The sequence below is a fragment of the Garra rufa genome, chromosome 16 (assembly GCF_049309525.1).
Source record: "Garra rufa chromosome 16, GarRuf1.0, whole genome shotgun sequence".
NCBI classification, from domain to species: Eukaryota; Metazoa; Chordata; class Actinopteri; order Cypriniformes; family Cyprinidae; genus Garra; species Garra rufa.
Window position 1 is genome coordinate 20,862,741 of NC_133376.1, and position 23,828 is coordinate 20,886,568.

The 23,828-nt window shown below is 39.0% G+C and overlaps 1 protein-coding gene across 1 annotated transcript in view; it reads right to left on the reverse strand.

Annotated features, from left to right (window-relative positions):
- Window positions 1-1,300: 1,300 nt before the first annotated feature.
- Window positions 1,301-23,828, reverse strand: part of ctnna1 (catenin (cadherin-associated protein), alpha 1) — a 121,076-nt gene continuing 98,548 nt past the window's right edge. Inside the window, exons 17-18 of the mRNA XM_073820453.1 lie at window positions 3,978-4,112; window positions 1,301-2,143 (exon numbers count right to left, since the gene is read on the reverse strand). Of these exons, the coding sequence (XP_073676554.1) occupies window positions 1,853-2,143; window positions 3,978-4,112 (426 nt within the window). The 3' untranslated portion in view covers window positions 1,301-1,852. The remainder of the gene's footprint in view (window positions 2,144-3,977; window positions 4,113-23,828) is intronic.

Consider the following 23,828-nt stretch of genomic DNA (forward strand, 5'->3'; position numbering starts at 1 on the left):
GAATTTCAGAGAGGAGGTTCTTTTGTGCTTTTGAAAATCCAATTTGGAGTATTCCCTCTTGATGTCAAACTGACCTCACTTTCTCTCACACCTCTGCAACGAATTCCTATTTGGTTGCAAATGACAATGCGTGTAGGTGTTTTCACTTTATTTATTTATTTTTTTATTTTAACCAAGAATGCAAATGTGTAAAACAGCATTCAGCAGTGAACTCCCAAAGCATTACATTACATCAAAACAATAACACGCCTGTAGCAAACTACTGTTCACTACAGTCAGAAATGAAATATAGAAGACAAAAAATTAAAACAAATCCCAAACCAGTACTAAATCCACAGGAACCTCTGACATGCAATTAAGTTGCAATAAACACACAAACCAAATCGAAAATATTTCTCGAGCCATCTGTCATGTAACCTCCGCTGACCCAACACACCGTTGTTTAGAAATGCAGAAACAAGTAAATGCGTTTCTGCCGGGATCAAGCTGGAAGTAGCGTAAAGCTGCTTCAAAGAAGTCATCACACATGCATGCGTAATAGAAAAAAGTATGCATGGCTAAAACGCCGCAACACTTTACCACCCACTGCTCTGACTAATGTGAAAAGCTTTTTCCCTGTTGACCAGTCAACTCCATTTGAGGTCATCCGCTTCATCCAGCACTTTCACAATCAATCCACTGCAAGCGAAACCTAATTAACATGAACGAAGCAGCACTGAGAGATGTTTTCCTACCCAAAGATATATTCAACAGATCAGCCGATAATGATGAACACATTAACTAACAAGGCCTTATGAGGAATATCGATCGCTGTGATTTGGAAGCTCCTTTGGGGTGTTCGGGGTGCTCGATCCCATTTATCGTCGGTCGCGCTCAGTGGCTCACGTACTTCTGGCCCAGTCCATCCACACCCATTTAGCCCAAGAGTTCTCCACTCTTCAGCGAGCGCTCCTCCGAATAAGAGGTGTGTTGATTCATTTAATCAGCGTCTGAGTCATGGAGGGGTGGGAGGATGGGAAGGAGGAGGAGAAGAGAGGCCTAAGGCCAGTTTTCTGAATTTAAATACAGGGCTGAAGATTGAACTCGCTCGCTCTCAGCCTCTCATTCGCATTGCCCTGCTGCTCCTTGAGATTACTGAGGGCATTGTGAGATTGTTCTCTTTTTAGGCAACTGCGACGAGCAACTAGTTTGACTTTGTTTCTAGAGCTTCACATCAATTCCATGCAGGATTATTTTGCTTAAAGATATAAAACGTCGCCAAACTTTGTCTATATTACACTTAATCAAAGGATAAAACAAAAAGAGTTATCAAAAGGTTTATTAGGCACAGCAAAATACAGTGACTTTGGTCTTGAGATGCTAAATCAAAGCCTATTTTTCTTTTATGCTTTCATACCAAAACAAGTATTGCAAGTGTTACAGTGAGTTTGCATAGGCATGAAGAATGGAGAGAAAAAAACAAATCAAAAATCAGACAGTAAATGGGCAAAAGCCCTTAGTGTGAAATATATAAAAGTCTTCTCGTAAAATACACTTTTAAATGTTAAAAAAAAAAAATACACAACCGTCTAGAAAAGGGGGAAACGTACATATAAACTGAGGGAATGCCCGAAATTTACTGTATGCCCCTATCTGTCTTGAGGAAGAAATCTTGTGAAGATTGAGCAGATTAATGCATTCGTGTGTAAAAATATATATAACGTTTGCTATATAGACCTTTATGGAAAAAAAAGGCATGTTGGTGACTAAGGTACAGGAATGCGTTTAAATGTGCACTCGCTAAATCCGACTGATTTTAAGGCTCAATCTACTTCTGAAGCGTAATCTACTGAAATGCCGGGGCAAAGGCCGCTTAAATACTATCCATTGCTTTGAACTCGCTCAGGGCCTGCACGGGGTTGACGTGCTTCTTTTGAGAGGACCGCTTTACTTTGTTGTTCTGACTGTCCTCTTGCTTTTCGCGTTTGACCAGCGGCTTTTTCTCGGGAGCTTTCATCCTCCAGGAGACGGCGGGCATGTTGAGATTTTGCATTCCTTGAGACTTCTGGTACTTGGTGGAGGCCACGTAGGAGGCCTTCACAGTGGACACCACCGAATTCATCAGATTCTTGGCCGCCTGGATCAGAGACATAGCGCTGTCCACCTACAAAGGGAAAGGAAATTGAAAAGACTGTTAGACTAACTCCCACACTTCCTGACCGATGAATTAGCATTCCCATGACACTCTATTTATTAACATATTTATGATTGTTGGATATGGATTTCTCTTTAAGAGAATCTGATAGAGACTACTAAAAGATGTCAGACACTAATCTTTTGAATAAGCAAATTTAAATTATAATTAACATACATATGTCTTCAGTTTTTAAATCATTATATGGACCATTCTACAAAATTGGTGCAAACTGCTGTCCCACAAACAAAAAACATACTCAAAAAGCATTTAAGTATTCAAATTTGCTAACATCCTTCTATTATCTATTGAAACCCACAATAATATTTAAAATATCAGTAAGATTAATATATATATATATATATATATAAAAATCATAATTTCGTGGGTACTTTTAATTTGGGAGGTGGCTGTCCCAAACCCTAAATTTCAACTTATGAAAATATTCAAATAATTTGTACATTTTATTCCATCATTGTCATTTTGTTGTTGTTTTTTTAAAGTGAAGTTCAAAAACTATTTTATATTTTCCTTCTAAATCATAAAAAAAAATAAAAAAAATAAAAAATAAATAAATATGTCACTACCGAAACTGTGTTTTAGTCCACTGGTTAAGACTGATGAAATATTTATTCTTTCTCTCTCTCTCTCATAGCAACATGGTGAGTAGATGGGTCTTATCATTTTGAGGTAATGTGTTCAAAGGTTTAAGGAAACTTTAGGGAAAATCACTACCAAACAGCTTTTTTCAGCAATTAAGCAGACTTTTTAGGTGTTTTCTCATATTTAGTTTGCATGTGTACAACTGTTCATAACTGTGCTAGCCAACCATGCGTTGATTAGCATCTTTGAGGTAGGTTCAAAAGTATCTAAAATTGTCAATACCAAAACGGTCACGACCAAAACATTTGGTGAAGTTTCTGTAGCGAATCTATTTTTAGGTGTTATTCCATAAAATTCCCACTACCGAAACATATAAAACATATAATTGTTTCAGCAGTTAAAAAAGGGAACACAAAATCCTTTATTTGGGGGAAATAATAATTTAAAATAATGTATTTTTTGTATTTTAGTATGTTTAGTTGTGTTTTTAAAATTCTGTAATGTGATCGCTACCAACACATTACTGTCACTACTGAAAATGTTTTGTCAAAAATAAATTAAAGTGAATTATCAACTAAGGTGTTATGACAGTGTTTGGTTCAATGTATATTCAAACTAATGAATCCTTAAGTTTGAAATCAGTATGATCATCTTTTTTCCTTTTACAAAGAAAACTCGGATTCAAAACTACAACAAATCTCATAAATCACACTTGAAATAGTTACAATTGTAATTATTGATTTACCTCTGAAAATTTTAAATAAAACAACAAAAAATATATTAATGGTAGATTCTTATTAATCACAAATATTCCAAAACTTTCTGAAAATACAATAACAGAATGAACTGCACAATAACTAGAAATGTGTACCTTGGAAATTATACAATTTGCATTCATACAAAATCTGTGGAAAGACATTTTTCAAGATGTTTCCAACTCTTAAAAGTCAGGTTAACAAACTAAAATTAAACAAATACCAAAACAATTGAAAATAATGCCTGCAAATAGACAAGCTAATAATATTAAGCTGTAAAACAAAAACAGGATAATAAATTAGCTTAGCAGCATGAGTTATTCTTGTCGTGAAGGTGTGGATAGGTGAAAATAACAGTAATTTTATTTTGGCTTAGATAATTAGGTTTCTCGCCACAGAGGCACAATTCTTCGTCCTTTTCTCCCTCTCAGTAAATAAAGACTTACCCCAGACACAACAAGCTCTCCGCCCAGATTCTGCACCTCTGCTTTGACTTTACTGCAGATATTGAGCTGGTGACAGTACAGGGCGATACGCTGCAGATAGGCCAACAGATCCTGCTTGCACGCTGAATCTGGACACTACAGAGAGAGAGAGAGAGAGAGAGAGAGAGAGAGAGAGAGAGAGAGAGAGCGCAGTTACTTTCTGTCAAAAACACAATGGTAACATGTTAAAATGTAGTGAGTGCTACTATAAGAGTTATTGGTAGTTGAAAACCCAAAATTAGCCAAAATATTTAAAAAACGGACACGCAAGGGGCAGGGGGGTGTAGAAGTGTGTGAAAGATGGGCGTTTTGATTCATTGGCTGTGGAAATCCGTGGCGCTTTGAGGCGTAGACTCTGTGTGGGCCTAATGATACAGATGCACCATTTAATAAACCTGACAAGAAAACACGTCGAGACGGATGGTGAGTCAGACAAGCGTCTGTACAGAAATACTTCGACTGATATCTAAAGTGAAAGGCACGTTCAACACGCCGGTTGTTTTGAGGATCTTTGACTGTTGCCTGCAGATACCCTAACGCTCCACAGTCACCTGTCCAGCTGCATGTGCTAGTCAAATTCACTCCATTCCCCGTCGTGGCAGGTGATCGGGCCCACCGAGGGCTCACAGCCAAACTGTCCTTATCATTTAACTAGAAGAAAAACTAAATCCTTTTGCATCCAACAGAAGAAAACAGTCCTCTTTGTGCTTGGTCTTAAAGAATATCTTTGAAGTATAAACGCAACCACAGTTCAAGAGTCACAATTTGCACATTTCTCACCCAACAGATGATTGTGCATCAACAGCTAGCTTATTACTAATTAGGGTTTTACACAGATATGCATCAGGGTGTACAGATGATAAGTGATAAAAGCCTGAACATCCAGAAAAAGTTGTTAATGGCACCCTTTATAATTAAAAAGGCCAAAAAAAGAAATATGATAATGCAGCTCAGTGGTTATTGGCGATAAGGCTAGGTAAATCTGGGTATCATCTGCATAGCTGTGATATGCAATTTGGTTCTTTCTCATTATTTGACTTAGTGGGAGCATATACAGGCTGAACAGCAGCGGGGCTAGAATTGAGCCTTGTGGGACTCCGCATGTCATGGACGTCCACTTAGACGTATGCTCTCCTATACTTACGTAATAACCTCTCCCTTCTAAGTATGACCTGAACCATTTGAGAACCATCCCAGAAAGCCCGACCCAGTTTTCCAGTCTATCTAAAAGAATGTTATGATCGGCAGTGTCGAACGCAGCACTGAGATCTAGTAATACCAGCACTGATATTTTGTCAGAGTCTGAATTTAGGCGAATATCATTTATTATCTTTAAGAGCGCTGTCTCTGTGCTATGAAGTGGTCTGAAACCAGATTGGAAATGGTCCAGGTATCCATTTGAGTTTATGTAGTGATTCAGCTGATTGAAAACAACCTTTTCAATAATCTTGCCTATGAAAGGAAGATTTGATATTGGTCTATAGTTGCTCAATATGGCGTTATCAAGATTTTTCTTTTTTTTTTTTTAAATCATCTTAAATGTTCTTAAATTTTGTTTTTATTGTTGTGATTATTATAAATTTGTATGATTTTTATGCTATTATGATTTTAATTCCTTTTATGTACAGCACTTTGAATTACCATTGTGTATGAAATGTGCTATATAAATAAACTTGCCTTGCCTATTGCTAAAGAATTTGAATCTTTCATTCCATTTAAAGCACCTAGGCTGCAAACCGGATAAAAAAAGAAATTAGTCAAGCTCACTAATCAATTAGTTGACTAGTCACCGGTCCTGCTCGTTCCTATATTCGTAAAAGAAAAGGCCTGCACTGCAGTGCTGCCAACCATCTGAATACATCACTAGCTCCATTTACCAGTCACTGGTGCAGTAAAAAGCACAGTAGTTATTTTTCCCCATAGTTTGGCCATCCAATATCAATACCTCACGATGTTTCACCAGTCTCCAAGGTAACAATAGTTTCTTCACAGTGATAATGTTCAAAGAGTCTGGCCACACATTTTTGCATTGACCGAGCAGAACTTGAGGGTGCCTGCACATAATTACACCAAGCCAGCTTTCCAACAGTGCCTTTCTCAATAACTCTGCCCCCAAATGCCATAAAGCATTTGGGAAAATGTCAAATTTCCATTATTTTAAACAACAGCTAGACTGCAGATGCATACTTAAGTTGTTTAGGGCTGAAAAGGCACTCACAGATGTCATATGCAGAATAATGCGACGCAAATGCACCAATTACAATTTTATGTAAAATTCTGGTGCACCCAGAAGACTGCAGTTATTCAGGCAAATTAAAATAGCGTTTAGTTAACCAGAATATATAAAAATGGGGCAAGAAAACATAGAAAATGAAGTACTTCTAACAAAATGGTGCCTGTAGGAAATAGAAATTAAAACTAGATGGCCATTTAGGGCCCTATGAAATTAGTTTTATTTTTTCACAAATTCCTTTTTATTTCTTCTCAAAATTCTGTTTCATCCATTTAAATTTTTCTGGATTCAGTTCCCCCCCCCCCAGTTTTAATTTTTTTAAACTCTGTTTTAATGGTTAATTCACATTTTATTAACTAAAAAACATGTCTTATTAATTTAAATCATGAAACGTACACAATTAAAAAATGTATTAAAAGTTTACCAAATTTAATCAAGGAACAATAAATTGTTTTTAACAAATTACTATTTTCCAATAGTTTGGAATCCATTATAATGGTTTCATTAAAATTGATAATCAAAAACATCTCTAATGAACAGATTTTTTTTCTTATTATTTTACGATGTTGTGTATTTACATTTTTCTGGTAAATACTTTTTCTGCTAAATATTCCTTAAAAATAATGATTTTTTCATAAAAATTATATTACTAGTAGTAGTACTACTATCACTACATTAAGTAATACATTTCTGTAACAATTTTTTGACGGGTTGCTGAGAAAACCTTTAAGCTTCTGTTTGTATATGATATGACATTAGTTTTTTTCTCAAAAGAAATGGTAAAATGCTCTAAAAGTGACTCAGAGCGGTTCTTAGAAATTATTTTTGCATTCATATTCTCATATTTTGAGGATGCAGAGGCTGCAAACTCCCCAAGCATCACACTCTTCAGTATGTGTGTAGGAAACGAAACTGCATCTGTGCCATTCATTCACACAACGACACAGAACATGCATAATTCATATTTAAATAGCCTTTTTGCGGCTTAATATTCAGACACTAGTCCATATCTAATTTTGATTTAAATGTACTGACACAATTTTGATTTGTCCAAAATTCATCAAATTCTGTGTTATACATTAAATTAAATTTATGACTGGATTCCGCGATTCTGTCCAAGTTTTCTTGCAGAGCCGATTCCTCCCTATTCGCAAAATACGCAAGCTGCGTAGGGCCACCTTGCTCTCAAAACTCATTTCATTTTAGTTTTGTTTGTGAATTTGGTCAGCGGTTTCGAAAACATGAATGTTCATTTCTTTTAATGTGGTGCGCTGTTGCCCTTTCTACATATAAAAATCAGTCAAATCATGAAACTTGAATGTCAGTCTCTTTCTTGAGACAAAAAAATTAGCTGAACGCATAATGAACCGTGGAAGAGACACTGTTTCTCTCAAGCGCTGTCCTTGAGTGTTTGGAGACCGGAGTGAAACACAGACAAACACCTAACAGCTCTTCAAAATACCTCAATTAAAAAGACTGAGAAAGATTAAACAAGAGTGAGAGTGCTGGTTTTATGTACGATAAACTGGCAACCACTGTGAGCATTTTGCTTAAAGAGATCTTGGTATGCATCCATTTGAATGTTTGAGGCCAGAAACTCAACACACAAGAGTCAAACACAAAGCCAAACTTGCAGAGATGTGCCTGTGGGAGATTCAACTGGAGATGCAGCAGAACACAGCCTGAGTCAGGCCATCTTCAGCATACTTTAATAACCATCAGTCTGTCTATACACCCCACTGAGAGAGAAGGGCAGATAGACAGGCACAGACTGTTAGAAACAAGACAGAGCGACAGGGAGACAAAGGAAGATGGGAGACAAGTGGGCGAAACGAGAGTGGGACACCAAGAAAAAAAAAACTGGTGAGAAACAGGAAGAGAGTGAAGGAGTGATGAAGAGGGCAACAGGCTGCTCATCTTTCAAGACAGCGTGAGAATTAGCTGCCATTTGATCACAGAATTTCCCTAAAGTTTAGCTTGTTAAAGGTAAAGTGAAAGATTTAAGCTACTACATGGAATGTAAAACAAATTGTTTCTAAATTGTGTGTATAAACTTACATTAACAAGAAAACAAATTAAAAGACCAAAAGACTTGAACCATTCAAGACCAAGATGGCGGCGCGTACACATCGCGAGGCTCAGTGTCTCTCCAGTTTCTGCAAATTTGCAGTATTTTACCTGCTCATCTCGGGTCTGTTCGTGCAGAACAGTAGTGTCTTTACATCGTACACCCGACAGGAGCTTTTGGATATTGGTTTGTACATTCCCAACAGTTTTATCAGCAATCTTCGACTCGTCCCTGAGATCGCCAGAACACCCGAGGCTGCGCACTCTACCCGGCTGGGCGGCAGTGCTCGGAGGCGGCGGCGCGACCGTAAACAAAGACGGGGGAAGCGTGGAGGACTAAGAGCTAAGCTAAAGCTAACACCACACCGGCTCTCTTTACCCAGCATTTTCCTCGCTAATTTACGGTCGCTCGTGAACAAAATGGACGAGATTCGACTCCGCATCAAACACAGCAAGAGACTTTGGAACTGTAATGTCATGATCTTCACTGAAACATGGCTAAACAGTGATATATCGGACAGTGCTGATCACCACACATTACGGGCAGACAGAACGGCCGATAACTCCGGTAAGCCCAGAGGCGGAGGATTGTGCATTTATGTTAACAAAGCTTGGTGCACGAACTGTTATTATTGGGAGACACTGCTCAGCTAACCTAGAGTTTCTCATGGTTAAGTGTAGACCGTTTTATCTGCCACGGGAGTTCACCTCCACCATAATGCTTACATTCCTCCCGACGCTGATGCCAAGCTTGCTATGAATGAACTTCATGCGGCCATCAGCAAACAACAAACTGCTCACCCAGAGGCTGCATTTAATGTTGCGGGGGATTTTAATCACTCAAACCTAAAGACAGTACTCCCAAAATTTCACCAAAACATTTGTCACACCAGAGGAAACAAAACTTTAGACCATGTATACACAAACATGGCTGAAACAAATACTCACCCCTCATCAACTGTGTGAAGCCATCAGTGAAGACCATCAAAGTGTGGCCAGCGGGGGCAGACTTCACACTTCAGGACAGGTTTCTACACAGTGACTGGAGTATGTTTGCTTCTCAGGCCACCTGTGGCTCTCACACGGACATTGACAGATACACTTCCTCTGTTCTGGATTATATCAACATTACCATAGACAGTGTTACAACCCAGAAACAGATAACCATATAACCAAATCAGAAGACATGGATGAACAAGGAGGTGCGTCTCCTGCTGAAAGCACGCAACACTGCCTTTAGATCAGGTGATGCACAGGCCTACAGCACTTCCAGGGCAAATCTGAAGAGGGGCATCAAAAAGACCAAGCACTGCTACAAACTTAAGCTAGAGGAGCACTTTTCTAACTCTGACCCTCGACGCATGTGGCAGGGCATTCAGGCCATCACAGACTATAAACCCAGCCACTCCACCCCCACAGCCACCGATGTCTTCTTCCTGAACGAGCTTAATGACTTTTATGTTCGCTTTGAGAGCGACAATACAGACACTGCCACTAAGATAGCTCCCTCAACCAACCACTCACCCATCACACTTGACTCTTCAGACGTCTACACAGCACTGAGCAGGATCAACGCGTGCAAGGCTGCTGGACCAGACAGTATTCCTGGGCGCGTACTGAGGGAATGTGCAGAGCAGCTCGCTGGGGTATTCACAGACATTTTTAACATGTCCCTTGCCCAAGCAGCTATACCTACATGTTTTAAATCCACCTACATTGTGCCAGTGCCGAAACATTCCAACCCAACATGCCTGAACGTCTACCACCCTGTAGCACTCACACCCATCATTATGAAGTGCTTCGAGCGGCTGGTCTTCTCACACCTCAAGAACTCTCTCCAATCCTCACTGGACCCACACCAGTTTGCCTACCGTGGCAATAGGAGCACAGATGATGCAGTCTCCATAGCGTTGCACTCTGTACTCACACACCTGGACAATACAAACACTTATGCATGAATGCTGTTTGTTGATTTCAGCTCAGCGTTCAACACTGTCATACCCTCTAAGTTAATCACCAAACTTGGAGACCTGGACATTAACACCTCACTGTGTAACTGGATTATGGACTTTCTGACCAACAGACCTCAACATGTTAGGTCAGGCCACATCTGCTCCACTACCGGCATGCTCAACACTGGTGTACGACAGGGCTGTGTGCTGAGCCCCTTTCTCTACTCCCTCTTCACCCACGACTGCAGGCCTGTGTATGGATCTAACACCATCATCAAGTTTGCAGACGACACTACAGTGATCGGTCTCATCAGCAACAACGATGAGACTGCCTACAGGGCAGCATCCAGCATCTGGCCACATGGTGCACAGACAATAATCTGCTCCTTAACACCACCAAAACCAAGGAGCTCATTGTGGACTTCAGGAAGGGAAGAAGAGGTTCACACGAACCCATCCACATCAATGGGATGGCTGTTGAGCCCGTTTCTTCCTTCAAGTTCCTGGGGACCCACATTTCGGAGGATCTATCCTGGACCACCAACACCTCCAGCCTGGTCAAGAAGGCTCACCAGTGCATGTTCTTCTTGAGGACACTTAAGAAGAACCAGCTGTCCTCAGCTATCCTGGTGAACTTCTATCGCTGCACAATAGAGAAAGCATCCTTACGAGCTGTGTCACAGTCTGGTACGGAAGCTGCTCTGTTGTGGAGTGTAAGGCACTGCAGCGGGTGGTGAAAACTGCCCAACGCATCATAGGGACTCCACTCCCATCCACTGAGGACATTCAGAAGAAGGACTGTTTGCGTCGAACACGCAGTATTCTTAAGGATTCCTCTCGCCCCGCCCACAAACGGTTTTCTCTCCTGCCTTCCGGCAGGCGCTTCAAATGCCACAGGACTAGAACCAGCAGACTGAGGAACAGCTTCTTTCCCAGAGCTGTCTCCTTATTGAACTCTGCCCCCCACTGACACCTCTGCCCCCCTTACACACCCCACACTCTCCCCATTACCATTGCACTATTTAATATTCATTGCACTACACTGTACATACCCATTTGTAAATGCACATTTCCATTGCACATATACATTGTAAATCTGTGATAAATCTATATGTCTATTTGTAAATTCCTGCTTCAGTAAACAGCAACCTTTATATTATGTTCATATCTACCTGCAATTTATATTATAGTTAACAGCAACCTGTATATTATGTTCATCTATTTGTAAATTCTAATTGTAGTTAATTATCATCTGTAAATTATGCTCACAGTACTTCATCTGTAAATATTATCCTTAGCTTCTCCCTGTACATATCTCCTATAAGTGCACTTATAACTTATAAATTATACCTATATCCCGCACTTACTGCTTATTGCACTCCTGGTTAGACCTAAACTGCATTTCATTGCCTTGTACTTGTACATGTGTAATGACAATAAAGTTGAATCTAATCTAATCTAAAACATACAGAGTTGGCCAAAATAAGAATACTAGTATTTTCACCAGCTAAAAAATGGTTTTATGTCTGGTATTTCCATCTTTTGCTGTAGTGCTTTACATTTTGTGTAAAAAATTACAGCATTTTTACACAAGTGCCTAAATCTTTTAACAGCACTGTAGCTAAGCATTTACGTTTTTTAAAGCATCTTGGAGACACTGCCACAGTTTTTCTGGATTTAGTCTGTCTCAGTTTGTTTTGTTTTTTTCATGTCATTCCAGACAGACTGGATTATGATGAGATCATATCTCTGTGAGGAGCACTGGCTGCTGTCAGACTCCTTATGCAAACAAAAAATCTCACTGGATTATTATAATAAATGGCAAAATTAATGTTTGGAAAGTAAACTGATATTTCTCTCTGACACACTACAGAAAAATATAAAAAATAACTGACTTAAAACCATTTTTAGCTGGTGAAAATACTAGTGTTCTAATACTTTTGGCCACCACTGTACATATTTATATAATTAAAAAAAGAAATTTTTAGGTGCACGATTCCAGCTATATTATGCTATAAAAAGGCACTTCCATGGCCTAAGCTAAAAAGTCTGCTCTGCGTCTACTTCCCCCTACAGTATTACAGTATTTGCTGACTCTATGACTGCAGGATACTGTAAAAGCATTTGTGCCAAGGGTTGGAGGAGAGGATTACATTCACAGCAATACAAAGCAAGAATTTTCTTGCCTTTAAGGGCTTCTCACCCCTACATCTGGCATGTTGATCCAGCAACAAGTCTGGCTATGCTTTGAGCCCCAGCAGCGCTGCTAGAATATTCAGGTGTGTAGCTCCGACTGCTTTGGCGTTGGCAGTTTCCACTCCAGCTGGCTCAAAGCATTCTGGGATTTGTAGTAAAGATTATCCAGCTGGGCACATCATCACTCCCCAGCGGGAAGTCAGGATGTCTGGGCATGTCTGGGCAGAACTTCTCCCTCTCTCTCGCTCCAGCTCATCATAAAGAGCCAGCAGGGGCACAGGAGTGTCCTTATTCGAGCACAGAAAGCCAGAGCGTCCGGCACTCATCTGCTTTGCTATTCCAGCCATTATTCCAGCAGTCATTAATAAAGCCCCAAATTTTTATCAATCACCGAGCTGCTTTTCTTCCCTAGAGCTAGAGAGCTTACTGCAGAGGAAGTCAGACAAACAGCAGGACGAGGCGGAGAAAAGGAGGGGGTGAGAGAGAGAGTGAGAGAGGACAGCGGTGGTGAATCAGAACAGAGCCCTGCTAAAATGAAACCTGCTAAGCATACCAATTAGAGGCTCGACTCCTGTTTGAGACAGCTCGAATTGGCCCTTTGAAAGCATCACTTGTGCATGCTCAGCTGCTGAATTCATCCAAGTTGAACAGGAAATGCAGCCTGCCTGCCTGCCTTGACCTAGACGCATGTGAATACATGATGCACATGTCAAACAAAAGTCCTCCCTGCTTACTTCAAGCACTTTCTTCCTCCACCTGCAAGGGACGCATGCAGATCACATGCGGTTCTGCCGAATGCGGTTGATTTGGGGGGCACTTTGCGGTGAAGGGACGTGCTAAAACAGCATTTTTTCTTTTTTGGAGAAGTGCAGTGTCCAGTAAGTCCCTTATCAGGCCGGGCCAAGAGCTTATTCTGTATTCACCAATCACTCTATTAAAAATAAGCATCATCTAAGAAGAGTGTTCTCCTTAGAAAACTCATTTAACCCTAGAGGACATAACCTTACATTCAACTTCAGCCCCATTGCAAACCTTAAGTAATGTACATGCAAGCACTTAAGGAATATTACCTTGCCTGGTTACAGACTTTGGATTCTGTGCGGCACAAGTTTTTTGGTAATTATTTTTTAAGAAATTACTTTAAACAAGATCAAACAAAGGACAGCCGAAATACCCTAAGAAATAGGCATTTTACTAATTCTCAGAGGACTTTCGTTTTCCTTTTAACAGAATTCAGTGAAAAATCTTTTGCTCATATATGCCGACTTATGGTGTAATGGGCTGCCTGTAAAGTGCACTGCTTTTCTAATATAACAATGAGTCTTTATTAGGTAAAGTGTTAAAAAAGAAGCACTTTTAGCACCTTAGGTGAAAGAAAAGGTGTCAAAATTATGTTTCTATCATGTGCATCAGTGAAAAGAGTTAAACTAATACTAATGAACTGACCTAGATAAACTCAAATACATACTACAGAATTTATGAAGCTGGGTAAGATGCTAAGTGTTAAATCGACTATCTGTTCATCTCAGAATCTTTGACAATGGGATCTAAAGAATTTAAATTTCACAGAAAAAAAGTCAGTCATACATGTTTAAAACGACAAGTGGATGAGTAAATGATGATTTAAATTTTTGGTAAACTATGTCTTTAGAGACTTCTAGAATAGAAATTTCCTGATAAATTCACCCCAATATCATCTAAGATGTGTATTTCTTTCTTCAGTCGAAAAATTTTTACCATCCAGTGGATTTCAATGAAGATCAATGGGTTGAGGTCCAAACTGCAGTTTCAATGCAGCTTCAAAGAGCTTTACTTGACCCCAGGCGAGAAATAAGGGTCTTATCTAGCAAAATGATTGCTTATTTTCAAAACACAAAAATGTATATACTTTTTAAATCACAAATACAGAGTGAAAAACTCATTTCAAAACTCACTTCATTTTCTCCTCCAACTTTAAAATCACCCAACATTGTTGTTTCCAAAGGGTGTTTGACTTTCTCTGCATGTTTGCTTTGTAAACACTGGGTTGGTACTTCTGCCGTCATGCATGCAGGATTACGTAAGGAGTGAGGTCAAGCTAGTGCAAGACGAGCATTTGTGGTTAAGTACATATTTTTCTTTTTCTTAAATGATCGATCGTTTCGCTAGGTAAGAGCCCATTGAAACTGCTATTTGAACCTTTAAATTGTTGGCTCCCACTGAAGTCTACTGTATGAAGAAAAATCCTGGAATGTTTTTCTAAAAAACCTCATTTCTTTTCGACTGAGAAAAGGAAGACATGAACATCTTGGATGGCATGGGGTGAGTTATCAGGAATTTTTTTGTTCTGGAAGTGAAATAATCCTTTAAGTATAATCTGTAACTGCCGTAGTGAGCAACTTCTACTTTGCATATTCATGAAAATGGCAATGTAGAAAAACAAAGAAAAAAATGTTTTCTCTCTTTCTCTGCAAATGTGTACATTGTGTAAATACAGTGTTGTCCTCTGGCATGGTAGCTGCAATGGAGTTGTATGAAACCATGAGTGAATAAAAAAAAAAGACCAACTACACCCTGAGAAAGTAGTTCAAAACAATGAAAACAATGGGCAGCCGTTATCGGGACTGATGAGCGGAAGAGAATGCAGGTGTTGGAAAATATAACGGATTTCACACCTCACCGTTAAAAATATCCCGCTATAAAAGTGAGTAGGAAGGTCAGGCCGCATCATAGAAAATGTCATCCGGCCTGCTGAATTCCATTCTAAATGGGCGGCGGTAGTAGAACAGCATGAGCAGGGTTCTGACCTTTCTCAACACATCAGGGAGGAGAAATGCCAGTTTCCCATATTCACTGACATAGCAGCATTTTAATATAGAGCAGGCCTGATTATAAATGGAGCTTCTTGGGTAATGCATTCTTTTGTGGGTTATGCCCACTAAAGCCTGAGGAGATATTGATACGGCGCTTGCTGCACTCCTCTCAAGAGGGGATGGAATGAGGTGTGTGTTTTCTCTCTACTAAACAGAGCACATGACATATGGAGGTGATTAGAGCAGTGATGAAATCGTTCTGCCCACCTTTAAGTCTTCTGCGAGGGAATCTCCATAGATATGATTACCTGGTGTTTATATGCAATGTCCCAAACCACAGAAAGAGTTACCAATTGTTTTGCTCGCTAACAGATATTAGGCCAGCATTTAAAATTTAAAGGAATAGTTCACCCAAAAATGAAAATTTCATGTTCATCTGCTTACCCCCAGGGCATCCAAGATGTAGATGACTATTTCTTTAGTAGAAAACAAACTAAGTTTTTTAACTCAAACCGTTGCAGTTTGTCAGTCATATAATCGCAGTCAATGGGATACACAGCTTTGAGAGTCCAAAAAAAACATACAAAGACAAAAGCAAATTAAACCCTGCGGGTTGTGATGATACATTGATACATGTGAACACGCTCAGGACAGTTGGACTTTGTTGTGGAACAGAGGTAGAAAACGATATAAATACTGTTCAGTTTCTTGCATAGACCGATTGTTTTGTGTGTTAAGACATCAATGTATCGTTACAAGCCACAGGATTTAATTTGGTTTTGTCTGTGTATGTTTTTTTGACTCTCAAAGCTGTGGATGCCATTAACTGCCATTATTTGATTGACAGACTTCAACGGTTTGAGAAAATCTTTCTTTGTGTTCTACTGAAGAAACAAAGCCAACTACATCTTGGATGCCCTGGGGACAAGCAGATAAACATCAAATTATCATTTTTGGTTGAACTATCCCTTTAAAGATCTTCTACTGGACTCTTATTGAGGGGAGATGGACATGCGAATCACATTTAACACGAGCACTCCTAAATGGCTTAATTTTGCACTTCTAAAAGTGACTACCATAAAAATAAGTCAGACTGAAGACCGCTACCTCGGCTTTAAACAGAACCTTCAAAAAAAGTAAGTCAATCTGTAGAGGTTTAAATAGAAAAAAAGAGGACAAGAAAAAAGGTTCCAAGTGGGCTGCAAGAAATCTAAATCTCCAGAGGTTAAAAAAAAAACATCTCAAAAGTAAAAAAGGTGCCAAGTGGGCAGCAAAAATAGAAGGAAAAAATGTAAGTAAATCTCCAGAAGGCACAGAAACATACATCTGCCACAATCCTGCTTTAGCCCATCTAAAGGAAGACCCAAATCTTCATAAAAAAGAAAGCCGTCTGCAGTAAGCAAACTTCATCTTCCATAAACATCTGCTAGAGACAGTTTGAGAACAGCGCAGGTGGAGATTTGACGTACTGACTGTGACCCTTCGAAGAAAAGTTTCTGGACCGCAAACCTGATCTTCCAGCATCTCTCAGGTGTGAGTGAACTCATTGTAGATTTTTTTTTTACTGGCTGTGCGAGCTTCATACTGAAATACAGATCCGGGGGAAGTGGATGCAACAGGAATAAAAGACATCCTGCAGAGATTCAATAATACAAACATTTACGTAAACCGTCTTTCTACAGAGGTGTAAGTAGAAGGCCAGAGAACTCAGCCCACTCAGTCATCAGTATTCAACGTACAAACTGAAAACGGTAAAGCACCCAAGGCAATCGAAGGTTCATTTTAAAAGCACCTGTTAATATCAAAGTCATTTTTTACCAAGATAAAAGATTCATCTGTAGTTTCTTTAATAGAGAGAACTCTAATGCACTTGGAGAGAAGAACGTCCCTTCATGTGGCTAATGTGTTTTATATTGCGTTTAAATGGTCTGGCGGCACACTTGTTTTTTAAACGGCTAAATATAAAGCCATCATGGACCATGATAATCAATCAAGTGGCATTTGAAACAGAGTGATGATCTTGCTCCTATCCAACCAATTACCCAAAGGAAAAAAAAGAAAAAGCTAATATTTGCAAGTGCAAATTCTATCTCAGTCTAACAAGTCCTGATCTATGATAAGAGGGAAGATTTATACTCAATCAAAATGACAGAAAAACATTCTTCGATCAACAACTCAAATGTATGTTTTCTGATAAAATAACAGATATGAATCATTTGCCTTATGTGTTTCACTTATCACTGAGGCAACTGAATAGCCACAGCATGACATAGCAAAAGCCGCCAACACGCCTGCCAAACAGAGACAATCACTTCCCTAACAGTTATTAATAGGACTGCCAGCTCCAAAGCATATTTACAAGCACCTATTTCACACAGTTTATACTGAGACCAATAAACGATTTTCTCATTTCACCAAATTACAAAAGCTACATTGGAATTTAGTGCCGCAATATTTTTACTGAATTTCATTTGACTGAAAGTAACTAGAAGACATTTTGGATACATTCCAAACATGGCGATAAATGTCTCACTAGATTGCAAGAGCCATTTTGATAATATTCTCCAAAAAAAAAAAAAGATTCAGAACTGACTGAGTGTTCTGCTTCAGGTTGTTCAGGTTAGCTGGATGACGCCCACACACTGCAATTGTTAAATGGTGCCATGGAACTGAACTGAGATCAAAACAATATCTAAGGCACTGTAGGGCTTTTGTGTTCTTGAGTCATGCAACTATTTATTTGGCCTTTTGGGTCACTGTCCTGCTTGAAAGACGAACTTTCTTCCAAGTCTTTGTCAGCAGGCTGAAAGAGTTCATGTTTTCACAGCAGAGTGTGATGGACAACTTTTCCAAGATGTCTGGGTGGTTTGATGTTGCATCAACTTTCACACAACTGAACCAACAATGCACACTGGGACACTCGAACTGAGTTTTGAACTCTTTTTAACTTATAGATTTGTTTTTTTTCTCTTATACTACCTTCAGGTTTTTCGCAGCAATCCATCAGATTCACAGCATTGCTTATTCTTTTTAACCAATGAGCTCTTTTTGACCTCTGAGATAACAGCATACAGATTTTATATTTAGACCAATTTGTTAAATAATCACATAATGAGAATTGGAGAATTGACAGAGCTATTCATTTACAAACCCTAAAAAAACACTATGGCTTACAATCTTACAATTTTACTCTACACAAGAGCAGATAAATATTTTACACGAGTTTGCCAAGTCTGAAAAAATGTTTTGGGTATTTCAATGACTGAGGGAAGCCTTGATTCACTTTCTAAATAATGATCTCTACCTTTGGGGATTTAAGAAAATGTTGTAGCTACCTTAATGATTCACATGTAGAAAGCAATCGTGTCATTAATTCAATTGCTTTTCTAACTGTGTAAATTTAGAGCTGCTACAACACAGGAACTGAATACTTAAAAACAGCACACTTCAGTTTAGAAACATTTCCTTAAAAAGTAAAACATTTATATCATTTGTAATTGAGCAAACTGGCAAAAGGTCTTAATACTTCATACTTTATGTCTTCAATTATCCAATTCAAACAAACGCTGCTAACAGTCTAGCCAGGGCTCTATAGTGCGACCATTTCAGTTCAATTTAACTGAGTTACTGAAAACTACAGCGTGCGACTATGAAAAAATATTTAGAAGCACCAGCGTGACTGACCCGATTAGCATATTTGTGTTTGCACTGCTTCAAAGGTTTCTATGTGTTTTTGCAGCATTGAGTAATCTGTTGATTTCTCAAAGACAGTGTTAATCAGAATCCACTCACTGCTCAAAACACCAGCATTTTGTTCAGCACTGAGTTATAAAAGCTCACAAATCCTTTCATAAGCAAACAAAATGTAGACAGGGTGTAAATAAGATTTACTGTGCATTGTAGATTATAATGATTAAAATAACTTTGTGAGATTGCGATGAACTAGGATGACATTGATTTAATACAACGGTTCAATAAACAAGTTAGTATTAAGTGACTACCATTGTCTGACTATAACACTATTGCCTGATTTTGCTCTATTTCATCAACAAAAATAGTTTGAAAAAGTCAAAGCTGAGCTGCTGCACATCTCCTTTGCACAACGTGCATTTTTAAACGAATCTTGAGACAATGAATCAACTACCCATTCATAAAGATTCCTGAATCAGTCATTCGAACAAATCAAATGAATGAACGATTCAGTGATAAAATCAGTGACTTGCTGCCACCTACTGGCAGTTTTAGTTTCATTTTTAAAGTGTAATTTCAGTTATTTAAATCATTTAATATTTCTATATTCAACATTTTATATGTAAAACAATAATATTAACATGAATTTATTAGTGTAATTGCACTCCTGCCACCGCTGAGCCTCATTAAACACCTATAAGCCACTTTTGTGTTCTTCTGCACCACCTCTGTTGTACAAATTCATTTTGTTAATACTGATTTCATTTGATTGGTAACTTAATTCTTCCTGTTCTACTTGTTCTTATTTTATTGTTTCAATTTAATTAATTCTAAAAAGCTCGAAAATATAGAAAGAGTTCAGATGCAGAAGCCTCTAAGTGCCATTTAAAATTTTCTTCTAAAATTAGCATTTTTATCAGGCTCCTATGTGTATGTTCACTAATTTCACTTTAATGGCAATAAATAGGTTCTTTTCATTGCCATTAAAGTGAAATAACTGAACATAAAGATATAAGCCAGACAAAAATGCTTATTTTAGAAGAAAATTAGCACTTAGAGGCTTTTGCATCTGATCTCTTCATATATATTTTAAATCTGACATAAAAGATGACACTTTTAATAAAGTTAGAAAAATGCCACTACAAAGGTAAATCACTTTAAAGAGTCAAGTATTACCTTGTAATGGGAAAGCTTATTTTTGATTAGATTTTTTGAATTTTGATTAGAAGGTGCTCCTGAAATTTTTGACTGTGCTCCTAGGTTAAATTTAAGTTAAGTGCTCCTAAAAAGAAAGCCCTGCTATGCTACAAAACCAGGAGTCTCAACCAGGCTGGTGGGCATCATGTGGGCTACCAACTCAAAGTGCTGAGCTGAGAATTTGTGTTATCGCGTCTTTTTGCTCTTCTACTGTAGAGAAGGAAATTTACAGGCCTGTCACCGTTAAGCAGCCAGAGGCCAGAACTGGGATTAATCCAACCTGTGGTGGTGCCTATGGATCACCATAAATCTTCCCCGATTGAATGTAAATTGGAAAACTATGTATGTCGGTATACATCACTGGCATGAAGCACGTGCTGCCGCCCGCAGGTCTGCCTCGCTAAAATATGCAAACCTAGTGTCGCACGATCGTGTCCTCATGTGCCGGTTTCATGCCTTCATGTGCACGCATGTAGGCCACAATATTTATGGGCAGCGTGGTGGCTTACACATTTGCATTATAAATCTAAATTACACCGCATTATTTGCTTTGCACTGTGCTCAGACGAAATCCTCAGAAGTTGCCCCTGCAGAATCTGCTCGTAAATTCTTAATAAACTGCAGTGCAGACCTTTGTGTGGCAATGACCTAAATCCTGCATTCTCCTCATCTATGCACTACACTCATTTCTTTAAAATTTAATCGAGCTCTGTTACAGCCATTTAACTGATTATTAAACCTGCCCGAACATTTCTGGCAGCACTCTGCAACAGTCCAAAAAACATCTTTATAGAACAGCTAGATTCAGAAGGCCAGATTCTCAGACAAGACGCACCTCCTGCTGATTTTTAAAAGGCCTCTCTGTACTCATCAACGATCACCCACGCTATCCGCTTGGGTACCGCTGTCTTGTTTGCATCCTTGGTTGGCCTCCAGATGCAGAGGAGTATGTTTTGTCACATCCTCATTTTGATTAGTTAGGTTTAAGTAGTCAAGCTGGCTGCTAGGATGCATTTGTGCCGTCTAGAAGAGTTATGCAATACTATTTGGCTTTCAACATTTCAAATCTTATTTCCCCCATTCTGCATAATCTTGTTTACCTGTACTAGGTTTCTAAAGAACCGTCTTTTTTGGCATATTCAACTTTCACTGATATTTTTGGCCTATCAACACATGGCGGCTCTGTTGTGGTGTCTGTTGGCAATCTCAGATGTAACAAAAGTACATGACATGACAAACTAGACGAGCAGTCAGGAGTGATTCCATAGCCCAACGCTGTGTATTCTGTGGCAGGGCTTTGAAATGACAAAGAGAGCAAGGAGGACAGAGAGTAGGGGGAGGAGTGCCATGATTATTTGCTTTCCATCCCTCCGCAGGCTCTTCTGAATCTGATGATTCATCCTTCTGTATAAGGAACTGCTTTCCTTTGTTCATTTTTCGGCAGTTAGCCTCTGGCAGCCTTGTCTGCACAAGAAGGTGTGAGGTGCAGTCTAAATATAGTTTGGCATAAACATCATATATATAGATAGATAGATAGATATATAAAGAGAAAAAGAAAGCTGCCACCTGGTAATTACACTGCTAATTAAAGACAAATATCACTTAATGGATTCAGGTCTCACTTGAGGCTTTCCATCCCTCATTCCTTTCACTTTTTCTTCACCTACTGCCCTCAATTTCTCCATTTGCAGGCAGGACGAGAGGAGGGGGCACCATTCAGGACTGAGCTTGGCTGGGCTGAATGTCAGGATTTGAACACAGCCATTTAAAAACAGGGGTCACACTCGGACAGACATCTCCTCCCATAACCAATGCATTTGCTAATGCATACAGCAATCCCTACTTACACTCACACTGCATACTAAATTTATTTTGTCAAGTACTAAATATGAATAAAAATCAATGTCTGGTTTTGAGACAGGTGCAGAGAGACGAAGACTAGCTTGTTTCACAAATATTCAAATATGAAAATGGGACCCGATCTGGCGAAATGAGTCAGAAGTCGCAACGTTCTATTTTAAGATACAGGCCCATAATGTGAAAAAACAATGAAAAAAAACTATTTTTCTCTTTTTTTTAGCTAATTTCAAAGAACAGACATTCAAAAATAATCTTCCAACGTTTTGTAGTCCAGATAATTAAGGATAATAAAGGTATTTAAATGACTATTAAAGTTGACAGTTTTACTAAATTCGCTGGAAATGAACACTGCTTTTCTCAACTTCTGAGCATTTCCCTATATTTCGGGTATCCCCTGAAAAGTCATGATGTCTGTATAAAACCAATCAAAAAGCTTAGAAATGTACACAAAAGCTGATCATTTGTCAATGGAAAGCACCGTTTCGACTAATTTAAAAGCGATTTTCTCAGGTTTTCAATTGGAAAAAGAGAGCAGACGACCATAATTCAAATGGGTATATCTTTAAAACCATTCAAGGTAGGACTTTGAACAGAATATCATTTTAATATTATGGTCTCCTCTTTCCATTGATAAAAAAACTTTCAATTTTGAAATTTGGGTCACTGTGACTCATTTTGCTGGATCAGGTCACAAATAAAACAGTAGTAGTAGCAGCAGCAGCTGCTGTAGTAGTAGTAGTAGTAATACAATTTATTTGTTACTTTTTTATTATAGGAATAATACAGAAAATTAGTATTATGACTAGCGAATTCTCATCATGCCTGTCTTTGGCACGTGTGGCGAAGCTCATTTTAAATGCATCCTACCCGCAAATCAATCCCATTACTCAACAAATTGGTGGGTCCAGTATAATGGACACCGCTTACAAAACAAAATGCATTTTCATTTATGTGCCAGCGTGCAGATAAGCAAACACATCCAGAGAAACACACACAAGCACCTGCACAGTTCCCATCTGTTTTCTGCAGGGGATATCATTGTATTCACGGCACTGAATAAGCAACATCAAAGACATTGCAGGACGTGGCTGTCTATGAAAGCTTTCACCGTCTCTGAACTGGACATTTAGTATTCCTCTCCAATTGGGTCAGTGCAGGTAGCATTACTACAGACTTGAAAAGTGGAGCTGCTTCGCGTCGGATCAAAGTGCAATCTAAATAAAATATCAAAAGTGCAGCGCTTCGGTTTGCATGAAGGCTGCTTATTATGCAAGTTTATGTTAAAGGAATCTTTTTGAAAGCACACTGCAGATGTTCAGAGGCATGGCTAATTAACAGCCATAACCATGCGGCAAATAGGATAACTCCGTGTATCTTTACATTCCCTCCCTGGGTGCTGCACTGCGCTGCATGGGCAAAACGTGCTTGTAAATGCATGAACTCAAGAAATTAACATTTAGCATGACCCTGAGCTTTGCAAGTTCTCGCCGCTAACCCTTCAGCGTAATGTAGTTCAAAGTGTCTTGCAGTTCTTAATAACACACACTACAAGTGCTATTGACACATCAAACTAGTAGTCTGCATGCTGCACGGTGATGTTAGCACAGCGTGACGCACTCTTTTAATTAAATGACAAACTGAGAGGAGAGGCCTTCGTGGAGGGATGAGTGATGGGTGATGATTCTGCCACGCAAAACCCCCTTACCAAGCTCACAATATCTCTTTCAACAGCGCTATTGAGAAGACAAGAAAAATCTGAAAGAACCCTTGCAGCACATACGCCGGTTTGATGTTTACTGGAAATGTTCCCATATTATTTTCACGA